The following is a 17,489-nucleotide window of genomic DNA, read 5'->3' on the forward strand; positions in this document are numbered from 1 at the left end:
TTTATATCTTCTCATGTGCTTGGTTAACAGTTTAGGGAAATTACAGACACCAAATGTGTCATGCTGAAAATGTCTCAATATATTAAACAATAACTTGTAGTACTAGTAACTAGTAACATGGCAAAACTTGTGTGGCAAGGGCAATTTCATTTGATCTGTGCCTCAAATATGGCTTCAAGGAAGTGTTTAATGTGCAATGTGTGCACCACCTAGAGGTTAGAGTCTTTCACATAAGGACTCTTGTTGTAACTAGACTGTTTGTAAAGGGTGTAAGATTTAAAAAATAGTAATCCTACTTCCCTTTTTTCCTTTTAAGCTCAATCAATCAAGTCGAGTTTGAAGCTTTTGGAAGAAGGACAAAGACTACAGATGAGTAGCAAAGCAACTTCAAAATGAAAAAAAACACACATCATGGTGTGACACATTACTGACAATATAAATGATATTTTTCAGGTTAGGCCCTTTGTTCTTCCACTCTCTATCTGCTAAATGAGTTTGATTTGACGTTGATTTGATCGCTGGGCAGAGGCTCAGACATTCAAACAACACTCCTTTAGTCATTTCTTTACATTTATTTCAGGAGACAGTAACACACATTGATAGAATAGTGAAACATCTGTTACAACACAACCCTAACAGCCAACATTCATTCACATTTTTACACATAACATCAAGTATATATAGTTCACAACATGACTATCACACTGAAGAGGTACGAGGTGGAAGAACTCCTTGAACCCCCTGATATGCAGCAACTGTACATCTGTCAATTTACACGGACATGTTCCCACTTGATAAATAATCTGGTATGTTCACTGTCACATCGGGGCAAAAGAAAACAGCTCCTCCACTCTTTGTTGCAGCTTCTTGTTAAGTGCAGGTACAGCACATGATTGGGGCCCACTGGATTTAACCACAACATGATGATGTAGTGATCAAGTAAGTACTTTACAATGGGCTGATTGAAGGTGTTGCTACATTAAAAGAAAAACACTATAAATATGAGGGTGTCTTCGGGGATTCCAGTATTTTGTTTTTGACCTAGATGAGTCAAAAATCATTTCTATTTTGTGCAGGAAATGGAATGTTTAGAGGTACGTAAACACAAGAATAAAATGAGTTCACATGACTGAGGCAGACATTCAGAACACGGGCCATTTAATCTGCACTATGTTGCACTGCACTGGGATTGTTGGAAGAGGGACTGAGAGGTAAGGACGCTCATTCCTCCAGGGTCCTGAAGGAGTTCTGCATGTCCTCGTGCAGCTGGGCGAACTCTGCTTTGATCTTAGCTTCTCCATCTTTCACAGGGTCCTGAGGAAGCCATCGGACAGAAGACAGAGAATCGATTATTCATTCAAACTGCTGACCAAATAAAAAAAGCACTCAAGTGTTTGACACAAAAAACGAGGAGCAGTCGTGTACCTTGAACTTCATGGAGCTGATTTTGTACAAGGTCTCTCCCATGTGCTCCCTGATCATGGCCCAGGTGATTTTGTTGTCACTCTGTGCTGTGGTCTCCACCGCGTGTCGGGCCATGTCATAAAAAGCGATCATGTTTGAGAGGATGCCAACAGTTTTGTAGAAAGGGCAGAACCTGTGTGCAGGGAAAGAAGAAGTATGTGTGAAGCTCAGAGGTTCTGTAATCATCAAACAGGGAGAAACTGTATCCCTAACTTACTGCCCACATGATGTCATTAATGACATCACTGTAGCTATGGCTACAGCTCCTTGAAATCTTGGTGTCAGCAGATTTGACAATTTTACCAAAATTAATTGAAATAGAGAAGATGGAAGACCTTCTAAATGGATGAAGATATGCGTTTTATGTTTAATAAGTTGTTCTTTCCTCACCTGTCGTATGGGGTGTAGCCGTTCTGCTGCAGGAAGTCATCCTTAATGAGCTTCGCAACTTCTAGAGTGATCTTATCGGTCTCAGCGAGAGAAGCCTGTGAACAAAATAAAAAAGAGGTTCAGTTCACTTTACTTTGTCAGACCTGTTAACCTGAAAAAATAATGCTGGGTGAAGATGCTTACAATGTCAATAATCAGTCCTATACCTCTTAGAGGAGGAGCCTCTTTCAAGTCAAATTAGATGCATCATATGCATTAATTAACCTGCTGTTAGAATATGGAATGAAACGTATGAAGCAAGTCATTAGCTGTATGTTGCCAAAGTTTTTCTAGAAGTAATACTAACTTAGGTATTCACTTTTTTTTCTAACCTTAGACCTTTTGCATTTTATAAAAACATAAACATTTTGGGCGCTGGTAGCCTAGTGGTTTTGTTGCATGCCCCATGTACAGAGGCTATAGTCCTCGTTACAGTGACCAGGGGTTTGAACCCGACCTTGGCACTTTGCTGCCCCGCTCTCTCTCTCCTCCCAACATTTTCTGTCTCTCTTCAGCTGTCATATATAATAAAGGCAAAATATGGCCCAAAGCATTTCTTAAAAAAAATCAATAAAAAAACATCCTTCAAAGCGACTGAGCCTCATACACCTGTTAACAGTTAACTTCACCTCATGGAGGTCTGACAGATGGAACATTATCAATGGGATGGGTGCAGGTTGCAAACAGGATGCAGCATTATTGTATGTTAACAGGAGAGATACTTTGTTTGAACATGTAACCTGTAAAGACTGATCATCTGAAGTATTAGAGCTCTTTGGAGGAAGTTTATTTAGACTTTGGCACCCCACTGTGGACAAAGCAGTAGCTCTGATCTATTCACTGACTTTGTTCCAGTACATTTGTAAGTATTGTTTTTAAAAACAAATATCGTGCTGGTTTTTTAACACTCAAATGTCTGGAAAATATAAGAAAAAGGCTGCTTCGATAAAGTGATTAGACATCACTACCTGTCGGCAGAGGTTTTAGACATCACAAATAAAATAGAAATAATCAGTGTTCATGCCGATGGTCTCATTTGTGTTTATCGCTCATAAAGACGCTTTGTTATTAACTGCAGTCCTTTGAACAGCCGGCTGAGCTTCAAGTCATTTTTGGGGCCATGGTTTTGTCATATCAGTTTATTTAGACTTATCTGGCCTCACCTTGCCAACCAGCTGCACGATTTCCGCCAGGTCCTCCTCCTCCTGCAGGATCTCTTTGGCTTTTGTACGGAGAGGAACAAACTCTGGGAAATGTTTGTCATAATATTCATCCAAAGCTCGTGTGTACTTGCTGTAACTAATCAGCCAGTTTACAGAAGGGAAGTGCTTCCTCTGAGCCAGCTTTTTGTCCAATCCCCAGAACACCTAAAAAGAAGAAAGGATATGACACAACCTAGGTATGGTGTGTAAAACAGAAACTTAACCTACAAGGGGAAATTATGAAAAATGTTTGAATGAAGAGCTGGAGAGCCACAGCCATGTATTTACCTGGACAATTCCCAAAGTGGCTGATGTGACAGGGTCTGAGAAATCTCCACCAGGGGGCGACACACTAAGAGGGATTACAGCATTCAGAGAGCCTGATTATTAAAAACTAAACTTTCATGCCTAGGTTTTTTTTGGGGGGGGGGGAGAGGCTGTTACAGAGGAATTTAAAAGCTTATCATAAGCTTTTAAAGACTTTTTCAAGACTCCCGGTTTTGCCTAAATCTCAAACAACCACATAGAACCAAAAGTTACAACCTGTAACGGGTAGTGAAAGAATTTTTCTCCACCAAATGCAGCTTCATCAGTTCAACATGCTGTGTAGCTACGAGAAATTCTGATGTGGGTGTAGTTTACTTTTTTTTTTTAAAAAGGAGGTAGTTATCCGACAGTATATCACATAGGTGCAGGGCCGTGCAAAAACAGCAGATTGAGGAAAGACATACTTGCTCAAATGCCACAAAAAGTTTAAATTCATCACAATCACAACGTGTCGACCAGAGGTCAAAAATGATCGCCTGAAGAACTCCTCCCTAATTCTGTAGTTTACTGTTAAACATTCATTGGTGTTAAATGTTCACTTACTGACAAAAATAAACCTGCACCAAAATGAAAGTTAAATGTTTAAAGACCGGGGTGGCATTGTGAATAACTCACGCTCCAACGATGCTGACACTGCCCTCCCTCTCTGGATTTCCCAGACACTTCACTCGTCCAGCACGCTCATAGAAAGAGGCGAGCCTAGCACCCAGGTAAGCAGGATATCCACTGTCTGCACACAAAGACATACACAGCGTTGACTGGCTCATGTCGCACTTTTACAACATTGTTGCTCATAATAAAGAACACACACATCTCAGATAAATGGCATCTTTATCTTACCAGCAGGCATTTCAGCCAATCTTCCAGAGATTTCTCGCAGAGCCTCGGCCCATCGAGATGTCGAGTCGGCCATCATGCTCACATTATAGCCCATATCTCTGAAGTACTCGGACAGTGTGATCCCTGCAGAGGTGATTTTGTTCAATTTAATGAAGCATTTATGCGAAGTTTAAGGACTTTGAAGTTATTTCATACAGAAGAACAAAGCTTCATGTTTACTACTTCAATACCATTCAGAATGGCATTTCAGGGCATCTAAATTGGTTTTAACATTTGTAAAGCAACACGAAAAGGAAAGTTCACTGAATTTAACTTATTTTTCAGTTTAAAGTTGTATCTTCAAGAAAAACCAGTAGACTGTTGTCTATATGGTTTTGTAGTTAGTACCTGTATAAATTGAGGCCTCTCTGGCAGCCACAGGCATGTTGGATGTGTTGGCAACCAGAGCTGTTCTCTTCATGATGCTCTCCACCTTACCATCAACCTCCATGGTAAGCTGTCGGTCAAGAGACAAATATTTAATTCACTTTCATTCATATTTCTCTCCATGTTGAAACATCTGAAGATAGAAAAGGGCCTGTGACTCAGGAAAGTCCACAGCCAATCTCAGAGATGATAAATGAGACATTTACCTCAGGGAAATCTCTCAGCACCTCAGACATCTCATTTCCACGCTCTCCACAGCCGACATAAACAATGACATCACTGTTGGAGTACTTGGACAAAGACTGCGAGATCACGGTCTTTCCACAACCAAAGGCTCCTGGAATAGCGGTGGTGCCACCCTGCACACAGCTACACAGAAAGAAAGAGTGTACCAGTTTCATTTGCAGATTATTTTCACACAGCACAGAGTGAACCGTCACCACCTCAAGACTCGCTCAATAAAAGGGGTACAAGCCCGAGTAAGAATGCCTTCAGAAGCACAATAAAAGACAAAATATTAAGCTTTCAAAGATGAGAGAGAGAATTTAGACTTGTTCAAGTACTGCAGGTTAAAGATTTTAAAACCAAATCTACCTGAAGAACCAAACAAAGTAACTGTGACACTGTTAAAGGCAAATAAAAAAGTAATACAGGTAGGGTAATATCACAGATGTATCGAGGACTGGCGACCACAAGCAAGACCAGCACACGCTATGTTAGAATTAAATTAGTGCAAAAACAAACATATATAGAAGACTTGCATAACATACAGTATGTACCCTACAGCTAACAGCTAACAGCGAGAAATGGCTTAGTTTGTTGAGGAGATACATGACTGAATAAAGATGTCCTGCCAACACAGCTGGAAAACAACTGTTTAGTGTTTTTAGGTGTGCAGGAAAATGAGTGCCAAAAAGTTCTGCTGAAAGGACGACTCACGGGAAAAGAGCGTCCAGAACTCTCTGACCAGTCAGCAGTGGGTGATTAGCAGGTAGCTTCTCTGTGACAGGGCGGATCTGTCGTACCGGCCACACCTGCACCATGGTGAACTTCTCCTTCACACCTTCAAACTCCAGCTCCAAAACAATATCCTGAACGCACGAAGATCAGAAATCAGTTTCACAGAGAAAAGTTGATCAGACGAAAAAGAGCGTTCAGCTTCCCGAGCAACACTCACAGAGATGTCATAGTTTCCCGGCGGGGCGACGTAGGTGACAGTGCCTCTGTTGCGAGGAGGAAGCATCAGCTTGTGCTTGATTAGGGAGTTTTCAAACACCATGCCATAGATGTCTCCACCTGTCACATGACTCCCAACCTGAAGAAATAAGGTGAAATTAGTCTGAACAGTCCCGCTGGAGAGATTCTAAAAGACGACACCACTCTGAGATTGTACATTTCTTACCCGCAGACTCTGGACCGGGTTAAACTCCCACTTGCTGTCTCTGTTAAGAGCACCGATGTTTACTCCTCTGGGGATGTAGATACTTTGAGTGAGGTCATTGATGTCCTTCAGAGGACGCTGGATACCATCAAAGATGGAGCCCATGATCCCCGGTCCTAGCTCTACAGAGAGCGGTTTTCCAGTCCTAAGAACAGGGTCACCGACGGACACACCAGCTGTAAAAAAATAACTAGTTAAGGGAAAACAAAGAATGCTGCAAAGAAATTCAATTAAGCTTTAAATGTGTCTTTTGTTACATTCATTGTGTAAGTTTAGGTTTATGGAAGATCTTAACATGTTCTGCTACATGTTTTACAACACTGCCACTGAAAGGATACATGTCTCCTCGTAGACCTGGATAGTTGCCATGTCTCCCTCCAAACGGATGATTTCTCCCACCAGTTCACTGTGACCCACGCGAACCAGCTCGTACATGGCCGCTCCTGCCATTGCAGTCGCTGTCACCACTGTCGACGGGACAAAATTGAAGAAAATTGTTAGTCAAGGATTGTTCTGAAAATCTCAACACATTCACATAATCTAACTAATGCTTTGTTTGTTTGCTTGTTTTAACGTTGCCCTTTAACCACGAGGTCATCGTTAGGGCAATGCTGCAAATACATTTCAATAATATAAAGACAGAAGAAGGGATATGAATCATACCTGGTCCAGAAACCCCGTGAACATATCCAAACTCTCCTTCTCGGTCCTCATCCCGGATCTTCGGAAGTTTTGACGTGTCCATCTTGATAGTTTGTGTGCTTCAAAAATATCTGAAAAGGAAAATATTAAAGACACAGTTACTTCCAGGTCATTAATGCACATGTCACTCCGCTGTTCATCTCCTTACACTGGCTCCCAGTTACTGCTCGCATCAAATTTAAAACTCTGCTGCTTGCTTACAAAACAGCGACAAAAAAACGGCTCCTCCTTACTTTAACTCTCTGATCCTGGGCCCTTTTCGAATAGCCACAGTTCAGTATGCAGTACGTACTATTCAGTATGGAGTTTCAGTATAATGAACTTTCGTGGTCATTCAGTATGCTTTTTTTGGGTCCACCTCAGTATACTGAACATTTCAGTATGGATACTAACTTCCGGGTTTTATGCAGTATGGATCGGATGCGTGCTTTCAGGAAATGAATTGTGTTTTACCACCCACAATGCTGTGCGAAATTAAACGTAAATCCTCACTTCACGTCCGCCTCCAAATCAAAACAAACGAGCGTGGATTTATTGAATCAATTTTTCATCTTAACTGAAATCACTACTTTAAATTAACAACAGACAATATAACAAATATCTGCATTATTATAAAACCTTTCCCCCTCTATTTAAATAATGATTTCACTATTTAAATGAGTCTTTATTGGTTTATTTTATATTCTGTATATTACTGTCTTTCATTTGTACTTTCCTTTATGTACTGTATGTTATTTAGTTATTTAATCTGCCTTTTACTTGATTTATATTGTGATATTGTTTTTTTGTTTACCTGACTGTATATGAGCATTACTCTTCTTGAATAAAGCTAAACAAAACCCCCCCCCCAAAAAACGGGTGAATGCGGCCGGTTCAGGAAACGTAAATAACGTCACTTCCATACTGAATGAATCAGAAGAAGTAGGAACAAATATCTGCCTACTGTGCGCGCTTACTGAATAGTGGGTACTAAACCGTATACAGCACGGATAGTAGGTACTGTCTACTGACAGATTGAGTATGTACTTGGCAATTCGGATACGGCCCAGGTCTACACTCCCTCCCACCCACTACGCTCTGCCAATGAAAGGCGTCTGATCCAACCTTCACAACAGGGTCCTAAGTCTCTGACTAGACTCTTCTCCTCTGTCGCCCCCCGGTGGTGGAATGAACTTCCAAACTCCATTCGATCTGCAGAGACCCTCTGCACCTTTAAGAAAAAGCTAAAGACCCAGCTCTTTCATGAACACCTACTAACCTAAGGATGATGGTTTCGATATCATTGATGATGATGATGGTTGTGACTAAGGTTTTTGTTTGATAATGATGACTTATAAGATGGTTTCTATACTGATTAGAGCTCTTGCCCTCAATGTTGTGCTTTGCCTCTGGTCACTTCCTGTCAGCACCTGTGTGTCCAATCAGACTCACAGCTGATCGTTTGCTCTTACTGACATTGTTCCCTTTTTTTTCATAGATCCTTGCTTGTGTTGTTCTTACTCTCTGATGTACGTCCCTCTGGATAAAAGAGTCTGCTAAGTGAATTGTAATGCTGAGTACACTCAGCAAACAAACCAACGCCATGACGCAACACAGACACACAGTGTACTACTTCATGTTGGCTGACAGTAAACCAAGATTTACAGTTACAGCTGATTCTGTGACGCAAAATGTTCGCACTTTTTTAGGGCTTTTTGCAGCATAAATTGAAATACGACACAACCGAGAAACATCACGATGCTCTCTGTGAAATGAATGTCAGTCAGGTAAACAAGCCGACTCTGCGCAGAGGCTGCTTCACCATTACATGGATTTAACCTCACTGGGGTAAAAAGATAAGGTCACAAATGTGTGACCGCAATTCATCGGTGAGGATATACTCGCTAGACAGATGGTAGCACAGTGTGTGTGTGTGTGTGTGTCACTACACACACACACGTAGCAAAGCTGATTTGTACGAGTGCAGGTCAGGAGCTAGCGGACACTGGCTGCTTACGTCATCAACACCTGCAGGTAAAGCTAACGCTAACGCTAACTCAGCAGGATTAAAATCTCAAACTGTTATAAATTCAACACATATTACCTTTTCTTGAGAAGCAGTTCTGCAGGTTTCTCTTACGTAGACGTGCTGAGGAGGAGCTTCGCTGTGCTAATCACCTGCCAGGCACCGGACTGTCACGGGAAGTAAACATCTCCATTGTGGCTCAAACGATCCCCCCCCGTAGTCTACGGTTCTAACTCGCTTTGATTATCGGTGGAGCCAAGATGGCGTCCGGTGCGAAACAGTTTCCAAAGCGCTGAAAACTTCCGCCAGTTTACAAACGTCAGCCAGGCGCGTTACTGACCTCTGCTGGACGTACGTGAGAAGTTCATTTCCATGTTTACAACTTTAAATGCTTTTTTTTTTAGATAGATAGATAGATCCTTTAATAATCATTTACAGGAAATTACAGTGCCACAACAGCTTCAAGACAGACATAACACCACACATTTCATCAGATAGCTTCCATACTTAATAAGTTGAAATTAAATAAAAAATTAAATAAAAAAAGTGCAAAGTTATTTTTGTGCATTGTAAAACCTTATAGCAGCTGGTATACAAGACGTCCTGTATCTCTCAGTTTTGCACATTGGTGCAATCAGTTTAATAAGTGGGCTGATCAGCATACAGTGTGATTATTACAATATTTCAAAAATAAAACTGTCAGAGGCTGTCAGAGCCTGACATGTACAAAAAAAACAACAACATCCAATTGTCTGGATTCACAGTGAAAAGCTTCTGCAAATCTGCACTAGAGTTCAGTTACATACACAACCTGAAACAAAAAAAGGAAGAAGATAAGGATGAGGAATAAGAAGAAATTGAAGAGAAAAAAAAGACACGATTTTCTGTCTGATAATGAAAAGATTTAATGATAGGTCCACTTTTTTAAAAGACACAACACAACAAATAATTTAATTGCAGAGCAAAACTTTTTCATCCTGATCATGATACCCTATTGCACGAACCGATTGAGAATGAACACAAATTGAGGTAGCAGTTACACAATTTCACAAGGAGTTCTTTATCAAAGACATAATGCAAAGGTGACTATGTTTAATGCAACATATTATAAGGGATGTGCAATTTATTTCATTAAAAGAAAAAAGTGAATAACTTCATAGCTTTTTTTTTATATTGCTGCATCGTCTTATAAACAAAAGGTATGCAGGCATTATGATTTGATAAAATTGGAAACCTCCCAGATCTTTCCAAAAACTATAATGATGACTCTATTAGAGTCTAAGCCATGTGTCACATGATACACAACACCAGGAGTCTGAAACTAAAGCAGCTACATGGAGTTTAGCCAATCACTTTATTATTTATACCTGAGCTTTTCTACTGGGGTATTTCAAAATGTCTTAGGCCTGGGGTGACATTTGGGGGTAAGGTGTGATCAATGGTGTCAGTTATAAGGAGACATTATATGGGAACATATCGAGCGGCAGGTTATGAAAGTTAGAAAACTTGAAGCTTACACTGCATCGATTGCAGTTTGAATCATTAAGGAGGAGGTTATGGATACTCTGCCCACAGTGGATTTGTATGTACAGCACACCAGGTGGAGCCAAAGAGAGTGATTTTGCTTTATATGCACTGAAAATCCACTGAAGTCAATTTTGAATCAGATGCTGTGCTTTTTTGTCTGGTCAGTCTGACCAGTCGTTTTCATCCAGCTCCGAGTCCTCTTCTGAGTCACTGTACTCCACCGCAATGCGACGGGATAGGATGGTGGCCACGTCGTTCCCCACCGGCTCGCGCTTGTTCTGCTGCTCCTGCTGCTCTTGGACTTTCTTCAGCTGGATGCCTGATAACGACACACACAGTGAAATGAGAAATAATATGGTACAACTGTCAGTCACAGAATATACTTCAGAAAGCATTTCCAAATAAACTGTACAAATACCACGACTCACCTATACGAATGGCGGACAACAAGTCGCTCCTCGCATCTCTCACGGGTTTTGTCTCCCCTCTTCCTCCTTCGCTGCATCCTGCAAGGTGTGAGGGTGCAGCTGGGGGAGGGAGAGGAGGAGGACCCGGAGGAGGAGGCATCATGTGTATTCCTGGAGGAGGTACAGGTGGGAGCGGGTAGCCTGGGCCTATATGTGAAACTCCATTATGTGGTGTTGGTGAAAGTGCAACCGGAGGGAAACCAAAGGCTGTCTGTGCTGAGGGGATGGGTGGGCCTGAGGTAGGAGGTGGAGGATGCGAGCTGGATGACATTAAAAAGAAAGAAAAAATATTATTTTGTAGAAGAAAAAAACATCATTTAATTCTTCCTCTGATGATGCAAAAAAAAAAAAAAGAAACAAACATACTGGAAGTCTGCAGGTGGATGTGATGAGCCGTTCAGAGTGAGGGGCTCTGCAGTGTCGTAGGTCACTCTCTTGTAGTTGACATCAATGCTGTGGTATTCATGCTCCACAGGTGGTGACGAGGATGGCTTATTATGTGACTTGGCATAATTACAAGCAGCGTGGGCAGGCACAGGAGGGATGGGGTAGTCTGGGAGGTCAGGCCTGGATAAACAATGGATGGCAAAACGCTTCTCATTCAGATGATATCCAGATGGTGGATTTGTTTGTTAAAATAATCCTAACAGAAGCTTTATATACGGGAGACAAATTTCAATTTGACTCTCAAGATTGAACCCCCCTACCAAAATCCTCTTTTAGGATTAACTCCACCTGATCTTTGTCTTTAATGTTAAACATAATGTACAGAAATCTAGATACATCATACTTTGTTTTGTCTTTTAGGTGTTTTTTCAAGAATAATATTGACTGACAGAACATGTAGCAATAGAGACATTTAGGAATTTCATATAAAAAGACTGCCCTGGAGATCTTTTAAATGTGCAGTTTTAACAGATTTTCCATATATTAGTATTTGAAGAAATAGTTATTAAGCAGCCATCCAAAGGATTTCAAACAGAGTGTCAAAAAGAGTACAACAGTTATCACTGCAAACGTCTCCACAAAGCCGTGCAGTTTTGAATGTTCAAATTCAATGAAGATGATGAAGGAGACAAGCCTGCACACTTACTACATGAATAATAAAAGCAGGATTGATCCATTCTACATTTAAGACATTTTAAATGCTGATGCTTTGTTTTATCTGCCCTGCACTTTCATGATGTGTGTGTTACTACTAACATTTTGAACCCTGGTTGTATCCCTTCTTTCTTTCTTTCTTTCAAAAGATGCACTACTAACCTGCCATCAGGTGAGAGCGAGCCCTCAGACGAAGCCCCTCGGCGCAGGGTTTGTGGATGGCGGTGATCTGGACGAAGCTCTTTATCGAAGGCCATCATGTTCCACTCGTGTCTGCGGTTTCTCGCCTTTCTCACCTTCTTCACCTCGCGCTGAAGGGTGCTGCTCTCCACACATCGCTTCTGCTCCTGAATTGAAGGCCAAAGAAGGAAATGAAAACCTATCTGCCAAACAAAAATGTGAAAAAAAAACATAAAGCAGTGGGGTAGAGTGTTCTCTCCCTCTTACCCTTTGCCTCCGCCTTTCTTTCCGCTTCTCCGCGGTGTCCTGGAGCATTTTCTCCTTCCACAGTTCAAAGAAGTACGATGGGTCGGAGTAGAAGTTCATCGCATTTGTAGAATCCTCCCTGTGTTGAAAAACAATTTTCCCAATCCAATATATGCTGTAACATATGCTGTAACATGTTGGGAAGTAGTCGTTTTTTAAAGCCATAAAGTACCTGTAGGCAGTGAGGGCATCGAGGGGAGGAGGCCTGTCGCTGCGGTTGTGCATCTCAGCCACCGAGCTGGGCGTGCTGCCCTTTGACAAAACCTGCTGGTCGTGAACAGTGGAGCTTTTGAATGCCTTCCTCATGTTTATGTCCTGAAGCGAGACTACAAAACAGAAAGACAGAGGCTTTTTTAAGGTGAATAAAAAGCATCTGAGAATGAATGACAGGGTAGAAAATAAGATATTTAATCAACAGGCAGATGGCTTCCAGTGGACTAACCTTCCTCCACGCTGGAGTCCAGCTGGGTGACCTTGACGGCCAAGCGGTCGATACGGTCCTGCAGGGAGTTGGCACGCCCATAAAAGGTGTTAGCCTCGTTAAAAAGCTCCCCGAAAACATTTTCTGCATGTGTACCTGCAACCAGAGCAAAGAAAATGGAGGAGCATTTTTTTTTTAAATCAAGAACTCTTATCAATCTCTGACTTGAAGAAAGAAGTGCATCATGGTGCACAACAAAAAAAAAATTAAATGGACAAAGAAAGAATTTGATTTTTAATACACCAAAGACATATATTTATCTCTTTTACTTCTGTCTTGTGTTTAATGTGAAAGTAGAGTTTAGCTAACAGTTTTGTATTTAAATCATTAATTTCATGTTTTTTTTTTTTTTTTTAATTAGAAGCAGCTTCACATTGTGATGTTCAGTTTTATGAACTTTGTTGAAATACAGCATGTTCTGTGTAAAGCTCTTACACTCTCCAGCTCTTAAATAAAACACAGTTTGTGTGTTTTTCTGAGTCCATTATATTTCTCTGGAACAAAAGCTTGCATTAAGTGTTTCTTCTCTGCACATAAGAGCATGACTGACACACGCCAAAAAGCTCAGATCCCCTTAATGTGGGAGCTATCATTAGACTAACTGTTTGAGTCTCCGCCCACTGACTCTGCTTCTTATCTGCCTGCGAAACAAAGCTTTACGGTAAGCTCTAAGCTTGTGTATCTTCACTAAATACACACACACACACACACACACACACACACACACACACACACACACACCTACACACACACTCACACTAATCAGAGTACTCATTCACCAGATGTCCTGGAGTAAATTTGCTTCCTAACATATTCTTTCCCTCTACATTATCCCTTGCTGTCTCATATTTTTTATGCACAAATTGTAAAAGCCTCCGAAACAGAAACACAACGACAGAGCTGAAAATCATCAAAACCATCTAATCAATCATCTTCTGTACATTTTGGCTCGTAGTGGGTCCAGTGGGTAGATGTTAGTCCTTGCAGATTTGGTAAAAACGTAAACAGTAAGGTGATAATTGCTTTGCTTTAACGTAAAAAAACATGTTTTATTTGGTCTTGTTTGGAGCCTAATAAACAGGTTTCACTGGGATATAGGATTCCTTATTTCTGAAAACCAGTGGTTAAGGGAATTAGAAAATGTAAGTATGAACAGTCGTTGATGTGAGGCTTCATGTCATGATCAAAACATGCAAGAGTCCACAAGGCTGTGCTGATCTTCTGTTGTACTAAGGTCATACCTTCTGCAAACAAAATTACATGTTCAAAAAATCCAAAGGTAAGTTGGAAAAATCAAGAATTGCATTAATGGTTTCCAAAACTGTCTACATACAACTTCTCATGACTTTTATTGAACTTTAAAGCTAATTAAGGTTGATTTTACTAAAACAAATACAATTTAAACTAATGAGTTTTGTGGCTACACTTTACAGATAGATTGGGATCAGACAGATTCATTTCTGCAAACAAAGGGTTAAATATACGATCTGATACACTTTATAGAGATTTTATGATAAAAACAAAGTTCACCATGTTATCGGTCTCAACAAATGTTGAATAAAGATAATAACACCGGGATCTTACTCAGACTACTGAGCTGACGGATGATGGTGGACAGCGTGTTATTGGTCACACATTCAAGCTCGTTGCCAATCCCATCAGGCACTGCACTGTGGCACAGGTGGCGAGGCTCAATGTTCCTCTTTACCAAAGGCATGACCTCGTTTTACATCTCACACTCAGCACCTGCTGGGGAAGAGAAGACAGCCCTGTCAGCTCAGTGAATACTTCAACCTGCACAGTAGAAATATGAGCTCTTAAATCAACATGTAAAAGACAACATCAATAGTAATCAAACATTGAAGAGTGTCATGATTTATGCGTTCAGTAAAGAATACAGGTATATACTATTTAAGTTTAGAATTGTAAAGTGTGTGATAAATAGATATTGATAATAGAAAAGTGTTGGAAAATGGTTTATATAATATAATTGGAGCTGAATTCAAAATGTAAAAATTAATATGCCTTTCATGTTTTGCTTTTATTACATATGTCCAAAAAGATTGTTCAAAAGACGAGAAAGCATCAAAATCAAAAATTAAACTATTCATGATTTTGTTTCATTTTCTGTGTTGAATGGTGGGACACTTTGTGTTTATTGTCACGATTTACCACCATCTGTCAAAGTGTTAAACCTTTTGTATGCTTATGGTAATGGGCATTTTTTAAATGGATTTAACATGCGGCACAGCTGCTTTATTCAGTGAGGTTATTGTGATCAAAGAGGTGTGAAGACAGCAAATTTGCCAATTTTTAAGTGACTTAGCAAGTCATTATGACATTGACTTGAAACAAGTGATTGAGTGATTGCCAATAATTACAGGCTGGAGTGAGTCCGGAAACTATTAACAAGGGGGCAATAACCACCATCATTTCCATAGTCTGTGCAACATGGAAAAACAAGCTGGGGGAAAGTTGGGAAAGAACACGGAGCTGCTTGACAGTGATTATGGGAGATAGGAAACGTAACACCGGGATGATGTCAACATTCTTGCATTTTTAACAGATGTGACGCAAAGTTTTTAATGAAATTTCAGGAGTTTAATTCTTCAGTTTCTGAGAAAGCCGGCTGCTTCAGCAGTTGACCACAAGTTAATGAGGTCACTTGACAAAAAGACAAATTTAAGATACCCAATCTTAAGAATGATAATTTAAGTATATTATTTATCTTCTTACCATGAGATGCCTCTTCTTCATTAAAGCCAACTCTTTGTGTTTATGGTCCATGCACTTCTTAAGATACCATAAATAACAGGTAGGCTATAAATCAGTGATGTTTATTAGTTCCTATTTCCTCACAGGCAAGTTGACTGTCTTGTTGTTCAGCTAATACTAAATCCTCCTAATCCTATCCATAACCTTACAACACCTTATCATATTGTGTCTAACCTGCAAACTGATAATGATAGTATTGGGCTAAAATACAAATCCAGTAGTAACATTAAAATGGTAATGTTTATTATGACATGTGCTGCTTCCCTTGTGATAGAGATCTTGTTTTTCAATGGGTTAATTACCTAGTTAAATAAAAAAAATATCACAAAATAGTTAACAAAATGTAGGCTACAGGGAGATTTGAATTGTTCCCATTCAGAAGATAAAACTTTTGAAATAAAAAAAAATTACAGACAGAATAAGTTCAGCTACAAATACAATGAATGCCGTTTGAGTCAGTCATTAATTTGCAGTAAATAACCGGATAAGGCGTTTCCTCATTTAAAAAACAAAAACAATAACAAAAAACCTTATTACGCGGGAGTCGTTGGCGGGAAATTCCCATAATTCCCTGCGAGACGTAACAGCAACACTCCGCAAAGGTAACAAGGTAGCGTCATTTGTCGGCCCTCTGCCAATGGTGGCTGTCAGTAACTGAGATGTTTGTTGTTATAACTCTGCAGCAGGTAACCTTTAACAATGCACGTACACAATACATAAAGATAAAGACACAACGTGGCTCTGGTGGTGTATTAAACAAATGTTTCTAATCCTACCAGAACATTTCCGTTGGGTCAACGTACGTCGTGTTGGTCACGTCAGCACGTTGGGCCGGAGCAGTGACGGTTTTAGTCCGAGCTGTATCATCCACATTAAAATATTGTTCTCTGGCCTGCTGCTGTCCTGTGTTGGACGGAGACAGTAGTAGACATCTCTGCAGAACAGAGTTCACTCTGACAACAAATCCCTCTGGTCCAAATCACAGCTTGAGCCATGAGGGGATTTAGTCAGCAGATTTACTCCTGTCATCCAATCACAGTCGTAATGCCAGCTGATTGACATCCAGAATTTTAATTTCAGGATGTATTAGTCCTATTTTTATGCACTGTAAGTCATCAGCTGCCTTCTATGAATTTTATATTAATGTGACAGATAGTACTTACTGTTAGTACTGAGAAAGAAATACAAATGTATCTGCAATTAATAAATAACAGTATGCTCACTAATTACTGCATTAAATAACGCTGATTACAGTAAAAAAAAAAGAGAGACTATATTCTGATGTGTTTTTTTCAGTCAATCAATCTTTATTTGTATAGTGCCAATCCATAACAAATTATCTCAAGACACTTTACAAAAAGCAGGTAAAATACCTTACTCTCATTGTTATATAATCTACAAAGACCAAACATGAGCACTAACATTTAACAAAGTTACAGTGGCAAGGACAAATTTTATTTTAACAGACAGACTCGTGATGAACAACCATCTGCCAAAACGGTGTTGAGCTTATAAAGTGGGACAGAGGTAGATGCAGGAAGAAGGACAAACTGAGCAACAACAACAATGAATGTGATAGATTTATATCTGGAAGTTCAGTAATAATGGTAAAAGCATATGCAGCATTAACTGTGACAACTAAGTATGATAATAGACTGATTATTCTTATATTAATGTTAGCAACTGTAATGATGAGCATGTTTTAAGGTTTTTGAAATGTGCTATTTTGTTTAAATTATCTTCTGTATGGCATATATATATATATATATATATATATATATATATATTTCCCTTTATGACATATATTTGCACATGA

General features: G+C 39.9%; 2 protein-coding genes across 5 annotated transcripts; both read right to left on the bottom strand.

Moving 5' to 3' along the window:
• Window positions 1-552: 552 nt before the first annotated feature.
• On the bottom strand, window positions 553-9,070 carry LOC109983590 (V-type proton ATPase catalytic subunit A). The gene is made up of 15 exons (XM_020633372.3): window positions 8,915-9,070; window positions 6,793-6,902; window positions 6,468-6,596; window positions 6,091-6,305; window positions 5,866-6,003; window positions 5,628-5,779; window positions 4,895-5,057; window positions 4,650-4,758; window positions 4,263-4,385; window positions 4,038-4,152; window positions 3,384-3,447; window positions 3,057-3,260; window positions 1,855-1,949; window positions 1,426-1,597; window positions 553-1,314 (listed from the first exon to the last, which is right to left on the bottom strand). Exons 2-15 carry the CDS (start codon window positions 6,872-6,874, stop codon window positions 1,222-1,224), a joined length of 1,854 nt encoding a protein of 617 aa, XP_020489028.1. The 5' UTR covers window positions 6,875-6,902; window positions 8,915-9,070; the 3' UTR covers window positions 553-1,221.
• Window positions 9,071-9,275: 205 nt separating this feature from the next.
• LOC109983619 (actin-binding protein WASF3-like) lies at window positions 9,276-16,633 on the bottom strand. 4 transcript variants are annotated; one of them, XM_020633416.3, is made up of 9 exons: window positions 16,450-16,633; window positions 14,483-14,644; window positions 12,860-12,994; window positions 12,590-12,743; window positions 12,379-12,496; window positions 12,094-12,278; window positions 11,197-11,397; window positions 10,792-11,090; window positions 9,276-10,682 (listed from the first exon to the last, which is right to left on the bottom strand). In XM_020633416.3, the coding sequence occupies exons 2-9, from the start codon at window positions 14,613-14,615 to the stop codon at window positions 10,525-10,527; spliced, it is 1,383 nt and encodes a 460-aa protein (XP_020489072.1). In that variant the 5' UTR covers window positions 14,616-14,644; window positions 16,450-16,633; the 3' UTR covers window positions 9,276-10,524. The 4 variants fall into 4 exon arrangements, with proteins under 4 accessions (XP_020489072.1, XP_065819415.1, XP_065819416.1 ...); XM_065963343.1 differs by having other exon boundaries at window positions 14,483-14,647; XM_065963344.1 differs by having other exon boundaries at window positions 14,483-14,647; window positions 16,477-16,618.
• Between the last annotated feature and the right edge of the window lie 856 nt (window positions 16,634-17,489).

Source organism: Labrus bergylta, chromosome 14 (genome assembly GCF_963930695.1).
Source record: "Labrus bergylta chromosome 14, fLabBer1.1, whole genome shotgun sequence".
NCBI classification, from domain to species: Eukaryota; Metazoa; Chordata; class Actinopteri; order Labriformes; family Labridae; genus Labrus; species Labrus bergylta.